Source organism: Mustela erminea, chromosome 10 (genome assembly GCF_009829155.1).
Source record: "Mustela erminea isolate mMusErm1 chromosome 10, mMusErm1.Pri, whole genome shotgun sequence".
Classification (NCBI taxonomy): domain Eukaryota; kingdom Metazoa; phylum Chordata; class Mammalia; order Carnivora; family Mustelidae; genus Mustela; species Mustela erminea.
This window is the reverse complement of record NC_045623.1, coordinates 92,262,143-92,282,916: the sequence shown is the minus strand read 5'-3', so window position 1 is coordinate 92,282,916 and position 20,774 is coordinate 92,262,143. Positions and strand designations below refer to the sequence as shown.

At 50.3% G+C, this 20,774-nt stretch overlaps 1 protein-coding gene across 3 annotated transcripts; it reads right to left on the bottom strand.

The window, feature by feature from the left end:
* Positions 1 to 1,196: 1,196 nt before the first annotated feature.
* On the bottom strand, positions 1,197 to 20,250 carry IFNLR1 (interferon lambda receptor 1). Of its 3 annotated transcripts, XM_032302765.1 has the most exons (9): positions 20,162 to 20,250; positions 17,131 to 17,226; positions 16,703 to 16,826; positions 14,586 to 14,654; positions 10,322 to 10,506; positions 7,744 to 7,886; positions 6,090 to 6,249; positions 5,389 to 5,522; positions 1,197 to 4,305 (listed from the first exon to the last, which is right to left on the bottom strand). In XM_032302765.1, the coding sequence occupies exons 5-9, from the start codon at positions 10,434 to 10,436 to the stop codon at positions 3,526 to 3,528; spliced, it is 1,332 nt and encodes a 443-aa protein (XP_032158656.1). In that variant the 5' UTR covers positions 10,437 to 10,506; positions 14,586 to 14,654; positions 16,703 to 16,826; positions 17,131 to 17,226; positions 20,162 to 20,250; the 3' UTR covers positions 1,197 to 3,525. The 3 variants fall into 3 exon arrangements, with proteins under 3 accessions (XP_032158656.1, XP_032158655.1, XP_032158654.1); XM_032302764.1 differs by lacking the exon at positions 14,586 to 14,654; XM_032302763.1 differs by lacking the exons at positions 14,586 to 14,654; positions 17,131 to 17,226; positions 20,162 to 20,250 and having other exon boundaries at positions 16,703 to 17,102.
* Positions 20,251 to 20,774: the final 524 nt, after the last annotated feature.

The following is a 20,774-nucleotide window of genomic DNA, read 5'->3' as shown; positions in this document are numbered from 1 at the left end:
TTATGTACCTGGACAGGCTGTCTTGCCCTCCCTGCCTGGCTTTCCCACTCCCCTGTTGGTGCTTTCTGGAATCCCAGCACTGCTTTATATGTCCACATCCCGGTCTCTGGGTCTGTGCTGGGGACCCAAGGCAAGACCCTTGTAGTCTAAGAGCTAGATGAATGGGGAGGAGTTTTCAAGAAATAAGACCACACACATCTCTCCATGCAATCCTGCCATTTTCTCTAAAAATAGAGCTTTTTATTTAGAACAGTTTAGGGTAAATGCCCAAGACCATTAAGAAATTATTTAAATACGATATCAACACAGAACAAAATTAGACATGGATACAAATGCCTAAAAACAGTGCATAATCTCAGGGCACTAAAGAATCACAGTGTGGCTTTAGCCTAGGGTATCCCCCACCGATCCATCCAGCTGGCCCAGAGCTCATGCTAGGCACCCCCTACCTGGTGCAGGAGAGGGCTCTGTAAACAGTTAAGGGCTGAGAGCACCTGACAAATTATAACATTAAACATTGCGCTCTTTCCTAATGCTTCCCGTGGCTTTTTGTTAATGACTTAATGATGATAGAAGAGCTGGCATTGAGAATTACTAAAAAACTCAGCCTCTCTCAGAAATGAAATTTTGAAAGCAATGCTTAAAAAAATAAAAAGGTTTAAGAAAAGAGATAGAGTGGTTCCTTCACAGAGATCTAAGACAGTAGTCATGAGAGCTTTTAGTTTTTCGAAATTACTTCCATGCAGCAGCTCAGCTGGGTTCCAGACGCCCTTCTTCTTCTCTGTGCTTAGGGACGCGGACAAGCCTCAGCTCCCGCGGACATACACACGTGTGTGTCTGCCCGTGTGCGTGTGTGTGCATGTATGTGTGAGTCCCAGCCGTGGTGAAGGCCTCTTGCCAGCTTTGTGCTCCTGGAAATCCTTGCTGAGGATCCCCGCACTTTGTTGACATGGCAAGGGCACACGGGTTGACCTAGTTGGCCAGAGACCAGACATCTCACCCCTATGAACATGCATAGTGAGTTGACATTTGTTTGAAACAAAAGACAGGTATTCAATTAAAAAAGTGGTTTGCTGGGGACCTGGGTGGCTCAGCGGTAAAGCATCTGCCTTTGGCTCAGGTCATGATCCTGGAGTCCCGGCATCGAATCCCACATGGGGCTCCCTGCTCCATGGGGAGTCTGCTTCTCCCTCTGCCCCTCAGCTTACTTGCGTTCTTTCTCTCAAATAAATACATAAAATCTTTAAAAAAAAAAAAAAAAGAGTGGTTTGCTGACTTCTTAAGCCATGGAACCCCCTAAACACCCTCACATGGAATGCCACGGGGGTACATTAGGGCTCAGGGAGGCCGCTCTGGTTGAAGTGGGGGATCCTATGGCCCATGGTTTCCCCTATGACTGGGACTCCCTCCATGAAACCCAGAACTGTTTGGGAACATGGCTTGAGAAGCCCTGGAGGATGCCCTGGAGCAGATGCTCTTTTCTCGATCTTTCATTTAACGGTCAACTTTCATATTGCCTTCCAAACGACACACCTCCATGGGGAAAATGGCTACAAGACGCCTTCTTCAGAAATGGAGAAATATAAGTCCTGGCAGTTAAATGGCGGGGCCAAGGTCACAGAACCATGATAGTTCCAAGCCCAGCCACAAAATGACAAAAATCGTGGTCCCTGTGGGTACAGACTCAGCTCTGCTTGCCCATATGCTGGTGGGGATGGGTACCCAAGGCAGTGGCTTGAGAACACCCAGCACCACCCCCCAGGTAAGGAGAGTCCCCTTGTAGGGGCGCTGACCATACCGACTCCATCTTTGGCCCTCCGTCTTGTTCACGTTCACTCCATGACCTCTCTTGAGGTTATGTGTTCTGGGCTCTTGGAGATTCATATACATACTTTAGAAATGCCCACCAGGGCCGGGATGAGGGTGGGAGGCTTGTTTTGGCCTCCCATGAATATTTTAGAGATAACATAGATTTCCTCCTTCCTGACGTACAGGTGGTGCCAGAGGATCTAATGATAAATTAGCTGTCAAGGAGGTGTGCTCCAGCCCTCTGTGTGTGCAAACCCTCTGATCTCACCACAAAGCCCTTCTGAATGTCCCCTGGCTCTATTATACCTGCGGACGGAGGCCTGGATTTTGCCTCTGCACGGATTACCCTCCACCCAATCCCCCCGTCAGTGAGTTACCCTGAATAAAACTGTGCATAAACTCTATGCGGCGGCCTCCTTCATCTCTTAGTCTCGAAGTGCCCTTTCAGTTTGGGGGATGCTTTACTGCTTCTTCCTCACCTTTAACATACTCGCTGCTAGAAGATGCTGGATTCTTCTAGCATCTTCTAGAATCTTCTAGCAACTTCTACAACTAGAAGGGAAAATGGGACTTCTTTATAATTAAGAAGTCTGCCTAAAGTGCTGTCAAAGACAGGGATCACAGCCCAGGAGTCCAATTCTCTGCCGGGTTGCGACCCCAACCCCAACAAAGCAGAACCCTGGAAGGTGGATCATTTGGTTCCTTCTTTTCCGGGAAAGGGGAGAAGGGTCAGGGTCCCTCTTGGCTGGGCTCTGGCTTCTGAGAGTGCAGTTTCCTGACCACGAGGAGAGAGGAAGTTAGGGTAGAAGGCAGGAGGTAGATCGGAGGTGAGACCCGCTAAAAGGTGAATATCAGTTGCTCAGAGTTTAGGGGTCACAGGTGGGAGGGGCCCAGGAGTCTTCTCAGAGCCTGGGAGGATGGAGAAGCCCACCAGCCACCATGCAGAGAGTACCAGCGATGTGCCAGGCACCATACTACACGTCTCTCTCGGGACCCTCAGCAACGGGTGAGAAAACCCAGGTAGAGTGAAGGAAGGTGGGTTACCCAAGGTCCCATGACTGGTAAACGTCAGAGCTGGGATTTGAATCCAGGTCATCTGATCATAAAAGGTATGCAATTCCATGAGTCAGAGGCTGGGATTTGAATAATGACTACCCTCTCCCTTCCTCTCCAACATCCCCTGCTTACTAGATCTTTCTTTACTGGGGCCCACCCAAGACAATGCATGAACTAGGAGGCTGAGACCTGCAGGTGGGGGAGCTCGGCAGGTGCCAGAGAAAGCCATGACAGTGACAAAGATGTGCTCCCATTTCCCTCCCCCCAGATCCAGGTGGCCCCATGTGGTGTCAGGACAGCCTCTGGTGTCCACTGTGACCTGACTTGACCAGTTTCATGCTATTCAGGGATGATTCTCCTAACTGGCCTGTCACTCCAAAGGCAGTGGGGGTGATACAAACACCCAACCAACCTCTGACCTCAGCCCATTCTTGTCTCCACCCCTCCTGCATCTCAGCCCAAAGCTGGTGAGTCAAAGACGATGTGGTGGCTTCTTACTGCTCAAGGCAATTGACGACAACTCTGGGGTTTCCGAAACGCTTCAAGAGCCCTCCATGTCCTCAGCAGTGATGCTCCCAGACTCTCAAGTCTCAGTGGCATCTCAGTCCTAGGAAAGCTCAGTGGCACCAGATGTGGTGGGGGGCGGAGCTGGGGAATGGCTCACCTGGCCATGTAATGTCCCAGGGTCCGACCTCTGACCTCAGTCTTCTGTAGGCGCCCGGCCCCCCAGCTGCCAGGACTGTCATCCTCAATTTCTGATTCCCTTCCTCCTCCATCTTCACTTTCTTCTTCCTCCTCCTCCTCCTCTTCTTCCTCTTCAGGGTTGCTGTCCCAGCAAAAGGTCAGTGTTCGGAGAGAAACTGGGGGCTCCCCAAGGAGCAGATCCAGCCCTGGTGATAAAGAGCCCCAGCTGGCCCAGGAGGAGAGGTCATCTTTCCGGGGATCTTCCAGGAAACTCAAGTCCTTGGAGAATTCAGGCAGTGGGAGAGGCTCCTGACACCCATCCCCATCTGGCCCTTGTCCTGGCGTCTTCTTGGCCAAATAGCAAGAGGACTCAGACTCATCCCAGGGGGAGGAGCCCCCCGCGCTGGCCCAGCTTCTGTCTGAAGCATCGGTAGCAGACCAGCCTTCGACCTGGACAGGAGGGCTCCAGGTGTCCCCTGCCTCAGAGTTTCCCGGGATCTGGTGCTCCTGCCCTAGGAAGGAAGGTGGTTCAAGGTAGGGCTGAAAGTTGACATTGGCATCTGCGTCCTCCTCATCGTCGTCCTCCTCAGCACTGTTCTTCTCTGGTCCTGCCTGGATGGTGGCTGGGGTCCTGACTCCGGGGCTTGGCCGGACCCTTCCGGTCAGTTCCTTTTGGGGACAGAGGGTCAAGATATCCAGGGGCTCAGGACCACTGGGATGAAGGGTTGCCACGGGGTATCTGTTTCCAGAAAAGTCCTGATTTGGGGAGGGGAGAAAAGAACAGAAAATCGGGCTTTCCTGAAGGATGGGGTCTCCTGACAACAGACCCAGAGACAAGGAGTCAAATGTAAGTAGTTCTTTTGGGAAGTGATCCCAGGAAACACCAGTAAGGGAAAATTCACTAGGGCTGGGGGAGAGCCACCAAGAGAGGCTGTTGTCAGGCAAGTTACCCCTAGGGGGCAGCTGGAAGCCAGGGCAGCCCACGTAACTCAGGGCACCATCGGGTGAAGGGTGGGAAGAGTGACAGTGACGTTGGTTCCCCAGCCAGCCACGTGCACGGGCGCAGTGGACACCAGAGGCCAGAGGAAGCCCCCCAGGGCAGGTGCTGGCTGCTGGAAGCTGAGTGGTGACTTTCCATGTGATGAGCAGGTGGAGGGGTGTGGCAGAGCACAGAGATGTCTAACACAGAGCTTGTAGTTCAGATGGGATTTCCCTGCAGGTCCCAGAGCTAGGGACTTTGAAAACACTTCTGGGCAGCAGGTACCCAAAATCTATCCTCAAAGCCATCCTGACTCCAGGGCCCACTGAGCTGCACCTACAGCCTAGCCAGCCTCACCAAGCCCTCATTTGAACAAGTCAGACCCTTCTGACCTCTCCAGGCTTTCCCCTGCCCCATCTTCTAAGGGAGTGACTCGGCAGACAAGTGAGGAGATTCCGGGGTCAGCCTGGGCAAGATACACCCTTGGTTAAACTGTGAACTCAGTGCTGGGATCCTTTTAAGATTTCCCCTTCTGGCACCACCCTCTCTCCCTCCCACTTCTGGGCATCCCTCCTGAGTCCCAAGGCTGGGGTTTCTGCTCTCAGCACTTGACAAATCCATAGCAGAGAGGATTTCACTATGGGGACTTAAGGCACGTCTCCCTCCCAGGTATATTTGCCATTTGAATTTGCTGCCAAAGGAATGAATTACTAATGGTGGAAATTTAGACGTGAAGATAGGAGATTTTTGCAGTCTGGACTAACTGATACTCTATCTGACTCATGTCTTTAAGTGCAGCCCCATTTCCTTATTCTTCAACAACCCTCCCCCTCTGTTGCACACGCCCAGTCTTGCCATACCAGGGCCCATGGCATCTTTGCCTGCTGAAACCAGGGGTTCTCTCTGAAGCTCTTCCAGATCACAAAGCCTATGGCAATGACCAACAGCAGGGGAAGCAGAAGTGGTAGCAGCACCAGGAATGCCCAGCTGGCTCCTAAGTGAGGAAAAATAAGAACTACAGAAACTGGGTGGCTCAGTCGGTTGAGCATATAACTCTTGGTTTTGGCTCAGGTAGTGACCATCTCAGAGGATCATCTCATGGGATTGTGCTCAGGAGGGAGTCTGCTTAAAAGATTCTCTCCCCCTTTCCTCCCCCTGCCAGTTTGTGCACGTGTGTGTGCACGCACGCTCTCTCTCTCTCTCTCTCTCAAATAGATAAATCATTAAAAAAAAAAAAGAAAAAAAAAGAACTGCAGAAACAATGACCATGGCTCCTATCTCTAACTGTATGTGTGCTGCGGGCTTCACATGCATTATCCCGTGTAATTCTCATAAGAGTAAACCCGTCCTACCGACTATGGAAACTAAGATTCAGAGAGGTGATGTAAGCTACCCAAAGACACACAGTGAGTGCAGTGGAGCTGGGATTCTAATCGAGGGGAGTCTATTTCCGGACTTAATGGACTTAACGCTCTTAACCACCATGGGATGGAGATAATATGTCCCGGGGGCGGGGGGTGGGGGCGGGGAAGTCCTAACTTCTGTATCACTCAGCACTCACCGCGGGCATCCAGGAAGAAGCAGGTGGGCTTGGAGAACTCGCTGTATTTAGGATCACCAAAGGTGTAGATGGTCCTGGCGCTGAAGCAGTAGTGGCCGCTGGCGGCCGGCTGCAGGGGGATCTGCACTGGCTGGCCATGGGGGGTGACTGGGAATCGCGTCTGTTTGGAGAGATAGCAGGGGCTGTGGGCAGACCCGCTGTGGGGACAGGACGGGGGGGGGGGGGGGGCGGGGGGAGGATACACCTGGGATCCCTGCCTCTTCTTTCCCTGCATTACAGTCTAATCATGAGGAGGCAACATTAGCTGGTGTCTTCTCCACTGAGTCTTAAAGTAGAGAAGGTGAGCACTCAAAATCGCCCTGTCCCTCAGGGTCACCTTTGTGGGCACCCCCCTGCCTGTGGGGACTTGTAGGTCCCCATTTTGGAGGCCAGATTCCTCAGGCTTCCCGCCCTCAGGGCCTCCCAATGTATCCAGGGGGGTAGGGAGCATCTCGGTCATTCGGCCATTACGGACCCAGAAAACTCCAGGGCTGCCCTGCCCAGTCCAGCAGCCCCTGGTCCAAACTGAAATGAGCTCTGAGTGTAAAATCCACATCGGCTTTCAAAGACTCTGTGCAAAAGGGATGTGAACCTGTCAGGAACTTTTATCTATTTACATGTTGAAATGATAACATTTTATTGGATGAGATGAAATATATTATTAAAATTAAATGAACTTGTTTCTTTACATAATTTAATGAGGAACACTTAACATGACGCCCGTGGCTCCCACTATATTTTTTACCCAAGGGTCCTGGAGACAGGGACCAGTGTGGAAGACCTAGGGTCCAGAATATATGAGCAAGTGGTCAGGAGTGTGAATGTTGGGGGGTTCCGTGAAAGAAAGAAGGAATAAGAAAAGGGGTCAGTAAACTACAGCCCATGGGTCAAATCTGGCCTGCCATCTTTTTTTTCCCCCGCACATCGCATTTCCCTGGACCACAACTATGCCCATTTATCGACCTGTCGTCTGTGGCTGCTGTCCTGTGTTACAGGCAGAGTCCACTAGCTGAACAGACCACGTGACCCTCAAAATAAGAAAATATTTGCTATGTGGCCCTTACGGAAGACCGTTTGCCAACCCCTGCCATCAAGCAACGTGTACAGACACACACACACACGTGCGTACATGAGAAACAAGTCTGAAGCTGTATATTTGTGGTAGTCTCTGGACACTTTTAGGTTCCTTCCAAGAACGTATCTGTGTTTTCTGATTTTTTTGTTGGTAATGAAACCAGTGGCTTGGCAAGCAGGCCTCCTAGGGCCTATCATACTTCAATCAGCTTTCATTGGACAAAAAGGGTTTCATAACTTAAAATATATATATTGGATAGAAAACGGGTGTGCTGTTACTACCTATAATGTGCATGGGCAGGACATCTTATATTTGCCTTCTTAGGTGGAGAAGGGCGGCTGCGGGGTGGGGGGATGGTGCACAGGCCAATCAGGGCCTGCCTACAGAGTCAGAGGTGACTGCTAGGAGTGAGAAGTATGTGGGGAGGGCTTCCTGGAGGAGGTGTGCAAAAAGTAGGCAGGCAGGGTGAGAGGCACTGGGGTTTGGTGGGGCAGTGGGGGAAGGAGGTCCAGCCTGGGGGGCAGGAAAGGGGCTTTTTACCTTGTTCTTGATTCCTTCCTTCCAGAAATCCACCTCATACTTCAGATCCGGTTGGGGCATGCAGTGGGGCAGCTCATAAGTGGCATTGATGCTCAGGACCTCCTCTGTCCGAGTGACTACCAGGGTGGGTGGGGCTGGCTCCACTGGCAGAAACGGAACAGGACCTGTCAGCATCCATCCCCCTGCCTCCAGGCAGGCCTGTCTACCCCTCCCCCCCGCCCCTACCCCCCAACTCAGAGAATACTCCCGAAAAGGCAAAAGTGGCTCTGGTGTTTGTTAAGCACCCACTATGCCTCAAGAGCCTTCAGCTTTGCAGTGACCCTGGGAGGGAGACATCACTATTCTCAACATTCGGAAGGGCAAACTGTGAAATGAACAGGCCAGGCTCACAGCTCACCTGCCTTTCCTCCTGCTGCCCCCTGCACCTGGGTGCCTGCACGTACCACGGGTCTGTCAGAAATCCTGTCCCCTGGCACTTCCTACGGTTGCTGACACATCACCACAAAGAGGGTGGCTTAACACCACACACATGTGTTACTTCCCAGTTCTGTAGGTCAGAGTCCGGGGACACTGATACCATATGAAGCCCTGAACAGGAAGCTGGAGGGAACGGGGATCTTGACCTCCAGGAGTTGGAGGAAATTAGGAGGCAATGAAATATGCAACTATCAAAACTCAAGGGAGTAAGTGACCAGGGCCCCAGCCGAGGCTGGCGAAAGTCAGGAAGGCTCATTCCGGCTTGGGGGCGTGCTGTGGGAGAGTCAGGAGAGCTTCAGGGAGGAGGAGGAGGCAAACACACAATTAATAATAATAAAAAAGTAACCTCGTTGTATCTTTCCTTCCACCCGGCTCGCTTCTCCCTGCCCCCCAACTACTGGTTCGTCCTTCGCTCTTCTAGCCTGCCTGGCTGCCTGCAAGCCTGTCTTACCAACCAACACTCCCTTCTTTCTTCCTGTTCCTTTGGGCCGTCTTCCTGCCTTTAGGCTAGCCAGCCCCCTACCTCCCTGCCCCTCCGCCTCCCTACCCTCCCATTCTTCTTTACTTTCCATACGTTGTTCCTTCTTGTCCTTGTTTCCTTCCTTCCTCCTTTGCCTCCCCTTTCCTCCTGTCCTTCCGCCTCTTCCCTCTTCCCATCCTCCTATCTACCCACAGATCCATTCTTCTGCCTTTCCTTCCTGTCCTCCGTCTTCCCATCCACGCGTGATTCCTTTCCAGGTAGCCCGTGTCTTTCCAGGCAGCCTTCTTCCTTCCTTCTCTGCTGTAACCTCCTGCACGCCCTCCCTTCTCCCCTTCTTATCCATGTACCCAGCCAGCTTCTCTCGTACCCAGGTTAGCTCCTCCTCTCTACTATCCCTCCCTGCCACCTTTCATTCAAGCCCTTTCTCCTCTCTCTCCAAGCCATATTCTGCTCTCACATATTTTGAGAAGACGGGGCAGCCAGTTACAGATCTCAGCTCCGTGAGGCTGTTCTCTGAATATTTCTCTTCTTCTTACTACCCCTCCTCCCTCTTGGTCTGGTCCAGTACCATGACCAAGATTCTAGAAAGATCCAGATCCTCATTCCATCTCTAGCCCTCATTAGCTGTGTATCCTGGCAAGTTCCTTAGCTTTTGTGAATCGTACTTTTTTTTTTTTTTTTTTTTAAATGGGTTGGTGAAAAGGAACCCCACAGGTTTGTCATTAGGATTAGAAATAAAATACACTGGGAAGAGAAAAGTACTCTCCTGGCTCAGTGTTAACACTGGTCATTTCTGAATACGGTACCTGTGGGGGATGCTTTCCTCCATTTTTCTCTCCTCTCCCCCACTCCAATTTCTACAGTGCACAGAAGTTACTTTTGAAGCTGGAATTTAAAATTTGTTTCTTTTTTTAAAAAAGATTTTGTTTATTTATTTGAGACAGAGAGCACAAGTGGTGGTGGGGCGCAGTGTGGAGAGGTAGTGGGAGAGAGAGAGAAGCAGACTCCCTAGCCCGATGCAGGGCTCGACGTCAAGACCCCAAGATCATGACCTGAGCCGAATGAAGATGCCTAACTGGCTGGGCCACCCAGGTGCCCCCCCCAAATTGTTTCTTTCTTTTTTTTTTTTTTTTTTTAAAGATTTTATTTATTTATTTGACAGAGAGCGATCACAAGTAGACAGAGAGGCAGGCAGAGAGAGAGAGAGGGAAGCAGGCTCCCCGCTGAGCAGAGAGCCCGATGTGGGACTCGATCCCAGGACCTTGAGATCATGACCTGAGCCGAAGGCAGCGGCTTAACCCACTGAGCCACCCAGGCGCCCCCCAAAATTGTTTCTTAAAGAGAATTTGAACATAAAAAATAAGAATAAATACATAAAATGCCTTGCGTAGTTCATGACTAAGGTTGTGCTGGCTAGAAGATAAAGAGCATCGCTAGAAAGAGGTGTAAATGGAATTGCCGGTGCTGGCAGAAGTCCCCTAAGCCACCGCCACGAAGCCAGGCTACGTGTGGCTGTCCTTGCTTTGGGGACGTAGGAGACGGTGGCCAGGACAGCAGTGCCACTTAGCCAAAGTTCCTGGACAGGGAGTCTCCCACCAGGTCCCTTAACCACAGACTTACCTTCAAAAAGGTAATCCAGGTACTTGGACTCCACCATGGGGGACCTGGCGTTGGCAGAAGCCGCCCATACGCGCCCCTTGAACTTGTTGTACAGGTCCTGCTTCTCCAGGCACATCAAAGAACACACCAGCTCTTTGGTTCCTTTGCACTTCTGCACTTTTCTCCACCGTCTGGGGGGCGCAGCGCTGAGGGAAGAGACAGGGGAGTTTGGGCTGTGGACTCAGCCTCTGGGTTGAGAAGGCTTAGGGAACAAGTGCTCCCTTGTCCCTCCATCTGCCCGACTGTCCACCTGTCTGCCTGTCCTACTAGCCCGCTGTGGGCTGGGACAGAATGAGAACAGTCTAGTTAGGAGCTCAGGCTCTGGGAGAAGCGGGTGCTGGGATCCTGGCTCCATCCTTCACTAGCTCTGGGGTCTCGGCGGGTCATCCCCCCCATCCTCCTGCCCCCCTGGGGCCACGTGGTGGCCGCTACTGTCAGTGCTAACAACCGGTTTCCGCATTCTTCATTCAGGCCTTTCAGGCCACCTGCTCTGTGCCAGGCATCGCGCTGGGTGCTGTGTGGCTGTCAGAGGGGACACGCATGTCTGCGATGCCAACCTTCAGACGTCACTGGGGTCCGAAGAAGGGACTTGCATACTGGGCATTATTCTTGGGGAACTTACAAGGCCTGACAGGTCCTGCCCTCGGGAACTTCCATTCTGGTGGGAAGGGGAGAAAGACAATCATCCCACCAGTGAGGTGAACCCAGGAGCGGGTAAAGGCAGCGGGAATGGGGAATGGAAGAGGACTGCTTTCCAAAGGTAGGCCAGGAAAGTCGTTTTGAGGCCTTGATAGCAAGTAAGTCAGGGTAGGCCCGCAGGAAGGCATGGCAAAAGCAGAGCCTGCAGTGGGAAGGAGTCTGACCTGTCCGGAAGAAAGCAAGGAGGCCAGCATGGCAGCAGGCCAGTGGGCAAGGGAGGGAGATGTGTGCACAGGCTGGAGAGGTGGGGGGAGGGGCGGATGGATAGATTAGGTGGGACCTCTGCATCCTGGTAAGGAGCTTGGATTTTATTCCAAGTGTGCGAGGGAGTCACTGGGAAGTTCTGAATAGGGGACCTGAGATGATCTAATTTCTGTTTTTATTTTTATTATTTATTTATTTTTTTTTTTAAAAGATTTTATTTATTTATTTGACAGAGAGAGATCACAAGTAGGCAGAGAGGCAGGCAGAGAGAGAGAGAGGAGGAAACAGGCTCCCTGCTGAGCAGAGAGCCTGATGCGGGACTCGATCCCAGGACCCTGAGATCATGACCTGAGCCGAAGGCAGCGGCTTAACCCACTGAGCCACCCAGGCGCCCTAATTTCTGTTTTTAAAAGATCACTCTTGGGGCACCTGGGTGGCTCAGTTGGTTGAGCATCTGACTCTTGGTTTCGGCTTAGGTCACAATCTCAGGGTTGTGAGATCAAGCCTCACATGGGGCTCTGTGTTGAGTGGGGAGTCAATGTGAGATTCTCGTCCTCTCCCACCCCCTTTCCCCCTCCCCCACTGGCTCTTGTGTGCACGCATGCTCTCTCCCTCTGTCAAATAAGTAAATCAATCTTAAAAAAAAAATAAACCAGTTGGGAGGCTGCTGCAGTGGTCTAAGGGAGAACGGAGGTGAGGTTGGCGAGAAGGGGCTAGACTGATATGTTCTGGAGGTAAAGTCGGTAGGACCTGCTCATGGATGTGGAATACATGGAGAGGAGAATCCACAGTCACTCCTGGGTTTGGGCACCGAGCAATACATGAATGGAGGAGGCTGAGATGGGTATGGCAAAGTGAACAGAGTTTTGGGAAGAATTCCTCTGTTTTGTTTCTTGGTGGAGCTATAGCATGTCAACATTAACAATAATAATTAAAACAACCCTGGTGTAGTTATATTAATAGGAGACCAAATATAGACTTCAAAGTTCACAGAAATATGAAAGATGAGAAGAACCACTACCAAATGAGAAATTATTTCATTTCTCAGGAAGATATAAAAATTCTCTCTTATCTACCTGCTAAACAGCTACATACACTATACAGCAAAAACAGACAAAACTGTAGGATGAAACAGAAAATCCACAATCATCGGGCGCCTGGGTGGCTCAGTTGGTTAAGCAACTGCCTTCGGCTCAGGTCATGGTCCCAGAGCCCTGGGGTTGAGTTCCATGGGGAGTCTGCTTCTCCCTCTGACCTCCCCTCTCATGCTCTCTCTCACGCTCTTTCTCTCTCTCAAAATAAATAAATAAAAAATATTAAAAAAAAAAGAAAATCCACAATCATCATGAGAGATTTTCAATACACCTCACTCAGTAATTGATGACTGAACCAAGAAAAATAAGCAGTAAGTATGTAAAATACACAAAAAAGCAAAGTGTAATTATCAAAGTTGGTCTCATGAACATAAATAGAACTGAACTAGTTGAGCCACATGTGAAACAAAATATGAACAAAAATGTTAGCACATAGTTCCCTTGGTTTAGGGCCCATCCTTATGACTGCATTTAATCTTAATTACCTCGTGAAAGGCCTCATCTCCAAATACACTCATGTCAGGAGGTTAGGGCTTCAGCACACGAATATGCTGGCATACGACTCAGTCCATGTCAGGGCTGTTATGACTTAAACTGGTATGAATGCTCATGTACAAGTCTTTGTATGGACGTAGCTTTTCATTTCTCATAAATAAAGAGTTAGGAGTAGAATCTGGGAGATTTGGCAACTGAAGGTGAAACATGACAAGAAACTGTCAAGCTGATTTCCAAAGCCCCTGTACATTTCCACCAACAATGCAAGAATTCCATTTCCTCCACATGCTTGCCAACACTTAGTACTGTCAATCCCTTTCATTTTAAGCCTTCTAGTTGGTGTGTGGTAGTGTTTCATTGTACCTTTGATTCACATTTCCCGGATGACTAAGGCTACTGACCATCTTCTTATGTACTTTTTGGCCACTTGAGTATCTTCCTTTGTGAAATGACGATTCAAGTATTTTTGGACGATCGGTCTTCTTATTAATAAGGCACAGGAATTCTTTATCTGTTTTGGATACTAGTCCTTTTCCAGTGTGTGTGTGTGTGTGTGTGTGTGTATATATATATATATATATATATGGTGAATTTTTTTTTTAATAGTAGCTGGCTTTTTCATTTTCTTCAGGCTTTTTTTTTTTTAACAGCAAAAGTTTTAAATGTGATGAAATCCAATTTATTAGGTATTACTGACTTAATTGTATTCCCCCCAAATCATATGCTGAGGCCCTAACCGCCCCCCCACCATGACTGTACAGGCCCTTGGAGATAGGGCCTTTTAAGAGGTAATGAGGAATAAATGTGGTCATAAGAGTGGGGCCCTAAACCAATAGGACTTTAAGGACTTTCTCTTCCTTTAAGGAAGAGAAAGGGATACCAGGCACACTCTCACACAGAGAAAAGGCCACATGAGGACAGAGAGAGAAGGCGACCATCTGCAAGCCAAGGAGAGAGACCTCAGGAGAAAGCAAACCTGCGGACACCTTGATCTTGGACTTCTAGCCTCTGGAATTGTGAGAAATACGAGTCTGTTGTTCAAACCCCCAGGCTATGGTATTTTGTCTTGGGAGCTCTGGCAGACTAAGACAGATTTTGGTACCATAAATAGGGTGCTAATGTAAGAATAGCAAAAAATGTGGAAGTGGCTCTGCAACTGGGGAATGTCTAGAAGCGGGAAGAATTTTCAGATGCCTGCTAGAAATTTCCAGAGTGCCCTGAAGAGACTGTTGGTAGGGATAGGGAGTCAAAGGCGGTTCTAGGAAGAACTTGGATGCAAAGGAAGAACGTCTTACTGGAAACTGGGGGAAAGGTGATCCTTGTTACAGAGTGGCAAAGACATTGGCTGAATTGCATTTTGGTGTTTTGTGGGAAATAGAAGTTAAAAGTGATGAACACAGCAGGGAGCCTTCTTCTCCCCCACCCCCGCTTGCCTCTCTGCCTCCTTGTAATCTCTTTCTCTGTCAAATAAATAAATAAAATCTTTAAAAAAATAAAAATAAACATAAAAGAACTTGGGACCGAACTTGAAAGGATTTTTCACTGCCTCCAAATGGGATAATTCAAGTTTTAATGCATAGACAAGTTGCATTAGATTGAGACCATCAGCTACGTTTAAGTACTAGAGTTCATAATGATAAGAAACCAAATCAATCACCTTTGGGAGATGACAGAGAACCAATTCATGACCTTGGAAACTTGCACAAAAAAATGAAACATTTGTCCTGTCTTACCTATCTGAAAGGTACACTGAATGTCAAATACTCTAAGAGAGGAAGCATCTTTTTGTAAAATAATTCCACCTAATAAGTGAAAAAAAATTGTACAATTAGAATATCATCATTTAAGAATCCTCACAGGTGTTCAAAAAGTGTAAAAGAGAAGGGCAGTATCACAAAGGTCCGGAGGATGGACTTTGACCTCTAATCAGCCCATCCTGGCTCCACTATTCTCAGAGGCGTGACTGAAGAAACCATGCTCTGGGCGCCCCCGTTTTCTGCCCTGCAGACCGCAGGTGCCACACCCCTCCTCACGGGGCTGTGTGAGAATAACTTCGGTTAAAGTGTGGACACAGTGCCTGACACACGACAAGCACACAGTTCCTGTTAGGTGTTTCCTGCCTCCTGATACACCCCTGTACAGTTCTTTCTTTTGAGAGATTGCTGGCAATCTGCCCTTTTCCAAGCTAGGCTTCCCACCCTCTTACTCACATCCGGAGGGACTACGACAGAACAGGAAGCACGTAAGCTTTGGGGTCAGACAGGCTGGGGTTTTTCTTCTGGCTCCATCCCTTGTTCCCTCGGGCAGATGACAGCCCCTCTCTGAGCTCAGATTCCTGGTCTCTAAAATTGGGGGAAGTGCAGGGCTCAGTTGGTTAAGTGTCCGACTCTTGATTTCCGCTCGGGCCCTGATCTCAGGGTCCTGGGTTGAACCCCCCTGTCGGGCTCCGTGCTCCCTCTGTTCCTCCCTCTACTTGCACTCTCTCTCTCACAAATAAATAAAATAAAATCTTGAAAAAAAAAAAATAAAATAAAATGGGGGAAGTGCAGACCTGCTTGGGTATATAGGGAGGAGGAAGTGAAACATTCATGCGAGACATTAGAACTCAGCCTGGCACAGGTGGGTCCTGCATACTCCGCACGCACCTCCCCTTCCTGCTTCACCCTCCTCACCCGGCCTTGAGGAGTCCTCCTGACTACCTGCTTTCATCATCTTACTCTCTTACTAAAGAGCATCAAGTGATTGCTATCTATGTGCAAAGATCAGCAAATCTGCTTCCACGTTTGGATTTCTCTGGATTCGTTATGGTTGCCTGGAATGCCAGGCTGAGAAGGATCTCAAGGCTCTGTAGGGAAAAACATGATCCTCTGGGATGCCCACCACAGACTCTGCAGGAGATACGTCTGCCCTCCCTTTTCAGCTGGAACAACTCCAAGCTCCTCATTCAGGCCCTGGAGAATGCCACCACTGGGTCCCTGTAGCTCTACTCAAGCCCTGTTCCAACTCTTCTCAAAGATCCTCCCGAGCTACCCTACGACCCAGCAATTGCACTACTGGGTATGTACCTTAAAGATACAAATGTAGTGATCCGAAGGGGCATGCGTACCCCAATGTTTATAGCAGCGATGTCTACAATAGACAAACTATGGAAAGAACTAAGATGTCCATCAACAGATGAGTGGATAAAGAAGATATGGTATATATATACAATGGAATACTATGCAGCCATCAAAAGAAATGAAATCTTGCCATTTGCAACAACGTGGATGGAGCCAGAGGATATTATGCCAAGCGAAATAAGTCAATCAGAGAAAGACAATTATCATATGATCTCTCTGATATGAGGAATTTGAGAGGCATGGTGGAGGTCATGGGGGGAAGGGAGGGAAAAAATGAAACAAGATGGGACCGGGGAGGGAGACAAATTATAAGAGACTCTTAATCTCAGGAAACAAACTGAGGGTTGCTGGGGGATGGGGGATGGAAGAATAGGCTGGCTGGGTGATGGACATTTGGGAGGGTATGTGTTATGGTGAGTGCCATGAATTGTGTAAGCCTGACGATTCACAGACCTGCACCCCTGAAGCAAATAATACATTATATGTTAATTTAAAAAAAATAAAAAAGTAAAAAAAGAGCCCCAGTAGGCCCAACACCTGTGCACTGTCCTCTAATCAGCATCATTCCCCTACCTCCAGACCTTTATCAATGCACTCTCCAAACACCTGCCACAAGCTGTCTCCCGTGGGACACAGAACCAGGAAGCTGATGACACCCAATGCAGGTGTCCCAGACAAGCCCCTCCAGCCTCTGCCCACCTCCTCAGGCTCCTCAAACACCCCACACCTACCTTTGATAGGCCACAAAATAGGTCACATTCTGGGAGTAGCCAGGCCCTGGGAGCCATGTCAGGTACACACCGAAGTCCCGGGAGAGCAGCGTCACGTTCTGGGGAGGGGGGAGAAGGGGCTTCCCTGTGGGAGAGAAAGAAGTCATGAAGCCTAGGGCTCCTGACCGTCTTGACACGGGCCATCTGGAGCTGATGAGCAGGGTGGTGGGCAGTCACATGCTCAGTGAGTTTGAGAAGCAGGCGTCATCTGGGGTAGCTAAAACATGGGAGACATGAAGTAGGCTGGGCACCCAGGGCCAGGATTCCGATCACAGCCATGCCACTAACTGCCTGTACCGCAGCCCCTTCACCTCCCTAGGCCTCCGTGGCCCATCTGGCACCTGAGGGTTTCAGTGGAAGACCTCCAACAGGAACCATCTAACATCTACCGGATTTGCTGGACTCCAGGAGGGAACAGCCCTGAGGGTCACAGGAGCAGATGCTCAGTTCTTAGTCATGTCCCTGGAGCTTGCCTGCCTCGGTCCCTGACCGTGAGAAGATGAACAAAAAGTATTTGTTGAATGAATGTGAAATTTTGTGAAATTTGGGTCATTCCAAAGGCCTCCCAACTGGTCTCCTTGTTTCCAACATTGTCTCTTCAGTCCATTCTCCATAGAGCGGCAAGGGCTAATATGAAAGTCGGATCATGTCGCTCTTCTGCTTTAAACCCTCTAATGGCTCTCACTTCGTTCAAGGCTAAATCAAAAGCCTTTATAACCCTACCCCCACCCCCAAGACCTACCTAATCCCACCCACTGCTCTCCCTGTGCTCCCTGCTCCCAGCCACACAGGCCTTTCTGCTGTTTCTAGAGCATGCTAGGCATGCTCCCCTTCCAGGCCTTTCCATGAGATGTTCCCTCTGCCTAGACTAGACCCCTCCCTGGATCTCTGTCAGGCTCATGCCTTTGCTTCCTTCACATCTTGGCTTAGATGTCACCGTCTCAGTGACCTGGCCCCTATGTCCCCTCCTTGACATGTCTTCCCTACTGCTAACCCTTACCTCCTGAAATATACACCTGATTACGCCTCTCCCCAGTTCCATGTCCTTCCTTGGTCCTTAGGATAAAGTCCATGCTCCTTACTGAAATACTTGACAGGCCATCTTGTCGACCTCTCCCTGATAGCTCCCCAGCAGGCTCACCAGGCTGAAGCCAATCTTGGTTCCCGTCATTCTCAAACAACTACATTCTCTTGGGTGACTTCGAACCCAGGAGTCTTTGACAGCCTGGTGTTCACCATTTACATTTTTTTTTCTTTACCATCTAATCTTTTAAAGATTTGATTCAAATGTCAATTCCCTGACATCTCTAAGAAGTAGTAGTGAGGGCGATGGGGATAATGGTGGTGATGGTAGCAGTTAATGTGTATTGTGTCCTAACCATTTTCTTTCAATCCTCCCCACTTCCCTAGGAGGTAGGCACTAACCGTGATCAACACAGTAGAGTTGAGGGAAACAGAAGACTTGTCAGGTAATAAGTTATAAAATCAGAATCCAAAGCCAGACCTAGTCAACTCCAAATCCTGAGCTGTTGACCACACTTCCTTCCTGAGGGTCTCATGGGGCCTTGTTCAAGTTTATCCTTCCAGCATCTCTGAACCGCTACTGGCCAATGACATCTGTGGACCACTGTGTGCCAGAAGTCTCAAAGAGGAATAGAATTCCATTCTTGCCCTTTAGGAGCTCATGGATCCTATGAGAATTCAGTTCCCTGAAGTATACACACAGGTCACACAGGGTGTATTTATGTGTATTTAAGATGCGTAAATTAAATGTGTATTGATGATGGAAATCCATACTGGTTACAGAATGGCATGGGGGGGGATGGGGAGGGTCTGCAGATGGCTCTTGCTTCAGTTCCCTACCCCTGGCCCTTTTAACCCAAATATGGGCTAAAATATGGGTTAAATACAGCTTCCACCTCATCCTGTGATCCCCACTTGGAACTGGATCACTGGGGTGCAGATGCTGTCACTGTTGCCAGCTTTCTAGCAGGTGAGCTGCAAAGGCCAAAGTCTGTGGATTATACATTATCTTGTGGCAGCACACGCCCAGAGCAGAAACAGCAGCTAGAGTGGTTATGGGCCACTGAGCCCTGGAAGGGTGGGAGGCACTGGTTTGACACTTTCTGCACAAAACCTCTTCCGTCCTTAGGACAAACCACCCTATGGAGTGGATGTCACTCTGCTTCCGTTCAGGGGACTAGACTCAGAAACAGATGGTAAATAATTTGCCTGAGGCTACGCAGCCACTTTGTGTGGGGGTCAAGATTTGAACCTGGATCTGACTGTGCTTTACCCTCAACATCACAAACAGCAGTTTGTGTTGGGTACATTAAATATTTCCCAGGTAAAAGTGTAGTTAGATCCAGATAGGAAAACTATTGAAGTTGACAGTGAATCAGGGGGACAGATGATCCCTCCCCACCCCCACATACACACAGAGGCACTGTCCTTTACCAGCTGCAATGACAGCCCCTGCTGTGGACGTGCTTGGGGCTGGGGCATCCATGAGCTGACCCAGGTGGACCGATGGTCTTCCTCCTGCTGCCCACCCCACGGCCAGAGCCCGCCATGCTTGCTTCAGCTTCAGGCTTCTCTTCCTGAGCTTTCTTTCTTGGGTAACTCCCCTCATTGCTCTGAGCCTCAGTTTCCCCATTTGAAAAGGGAGAGAACAGTCCCTACCTCATAGGATGGTGGGGTTGTGCCACTTAAGTAGGGGAATAGAAGTTGCTCAAGAAACGTTGGCTTTTGATATTAGCATTAGATGATGCCCAAGGGCCCTTCTTGCTCTTAAACGGTTAGCCTGAGACCAGGAAGTCCAAGACTGGGGGCTCTATTGGACCTTCTCCTGAGTGTTTGGGGTTTGGTGATTGGGTCCCAGCCTAGGGTATTTTGTACCCTGCCTCCTTATTTACCAGTGGGAGCCCACAAAAGAAGGTGGCTTGTTAGAGTAACAACAGCGCACAGATTCCGCTCAGTCTGGGCGCTTCTGAAACCGTCTGGCCCGAAGAAGGGAAGGGGACTGCGAGGGAGGGCAGGACTTCCCCTAATAGCGAGGATCCAGTCTCCTATTAATGCAGGAGACGGTGCCTTTAGGAAACCTTAAGCAGCACTTTATAAAACAGCGCGGCTGCTTTTCCAACTGCCACTGTCTTTCCCTGTGCACCTAAAGCGGAATTGGCATTAGGAAACTGGATCAGTTTCCTACGGGAAAGGAATTTCAAAGCCTTGGGTCTGTTTCGTCCCAAGTCCCAATTCAGAAGACGACGGGAGGTGCGTGGGCGGGGACGATCGCACCAGCGCGGCTGGCTGCCGGCTGGCTGCGGCCCCGTCCCTCCCTCCCGAGCTCCGCCACCCCGGGTGGGCGCCCCGCGCTGCCCCGCGGCCCCCGCCCGCCCGCCCCGCGGCGCCCGCGCTTACCTAGAGTGGACTGCAGCAGGCCCAGCAGCAGGGGGACCCACGGCCCGGCCCCCGCCAGGCCGGCTCCAGCGCTGCCCGCCTGGCACGGCCAGGTCCCACCTCCCGGAGCCTCCGGGCTCACGGGCCCGCAGGTTGCCGCGGCCAGCAGCCACTGGGAGGCTGACTCGCGGGCCCGGGGCGGGGCCGGACGGGGGCTTTCCCCGGGGTAGTCCCGCAGCCGCGAGCGAGGCTGACGGCCGGCTCCGCGCGCCGCCTCCGCTCCATGACCGCTATGGCTCCTCTGTGCCCGCACTGCCCTTTGTTCAGCCGGATCAGGGCGCTGAGGGTGGGGGTGGGGGTATCTCTAAATCCGTACGTGGAGGGAGGGCAGGGAAGGAGAAGGGCTTATTATCAATAGCCGCAGTTCGGAGCTCCAGTTAGGAGTTCCAGTATGGGCTTTCAAAGAGGACTAAGAGAAGTGTTCAGAGCCAGTTTAACAACACAGCCCCAGACACCGCTGGCGGTGTCGGAGCGAGGTCTATGCACCAGATACTAAGCCAAGCCCTTCCCACACACTGTCTACTTTAATCCCTCTGAAAATCTGGTGGGTCGGTCCTGTTACCGTGTGTATCCT

Bases quoted from the DNA above. Each gene is read 5' to 3' on its own strand.
- IFNLR1 (XM_032302763.1), bottom strand. From the start codon at position 16,848: ATGACTTCTTTCTCTCCCACAGGGAAGCCCCTTCTCCCCCCTCCCCAG. The intron at 7,887-10,321 runs GTAAGTCTGTGG...CGTTTCTGCCAG, and splicing joins CCTGGATTACCTTTTTGAAG to TGGAGCCAGCCCCACCCACC. The intron at 5,523-6,089 runs GTGAGTGCTGAG...TTCCTCACTTAG, and splicing joins CTTCTTCCTGGATGCCCGCG to GAGCCAGCTGGGCATTCCTG.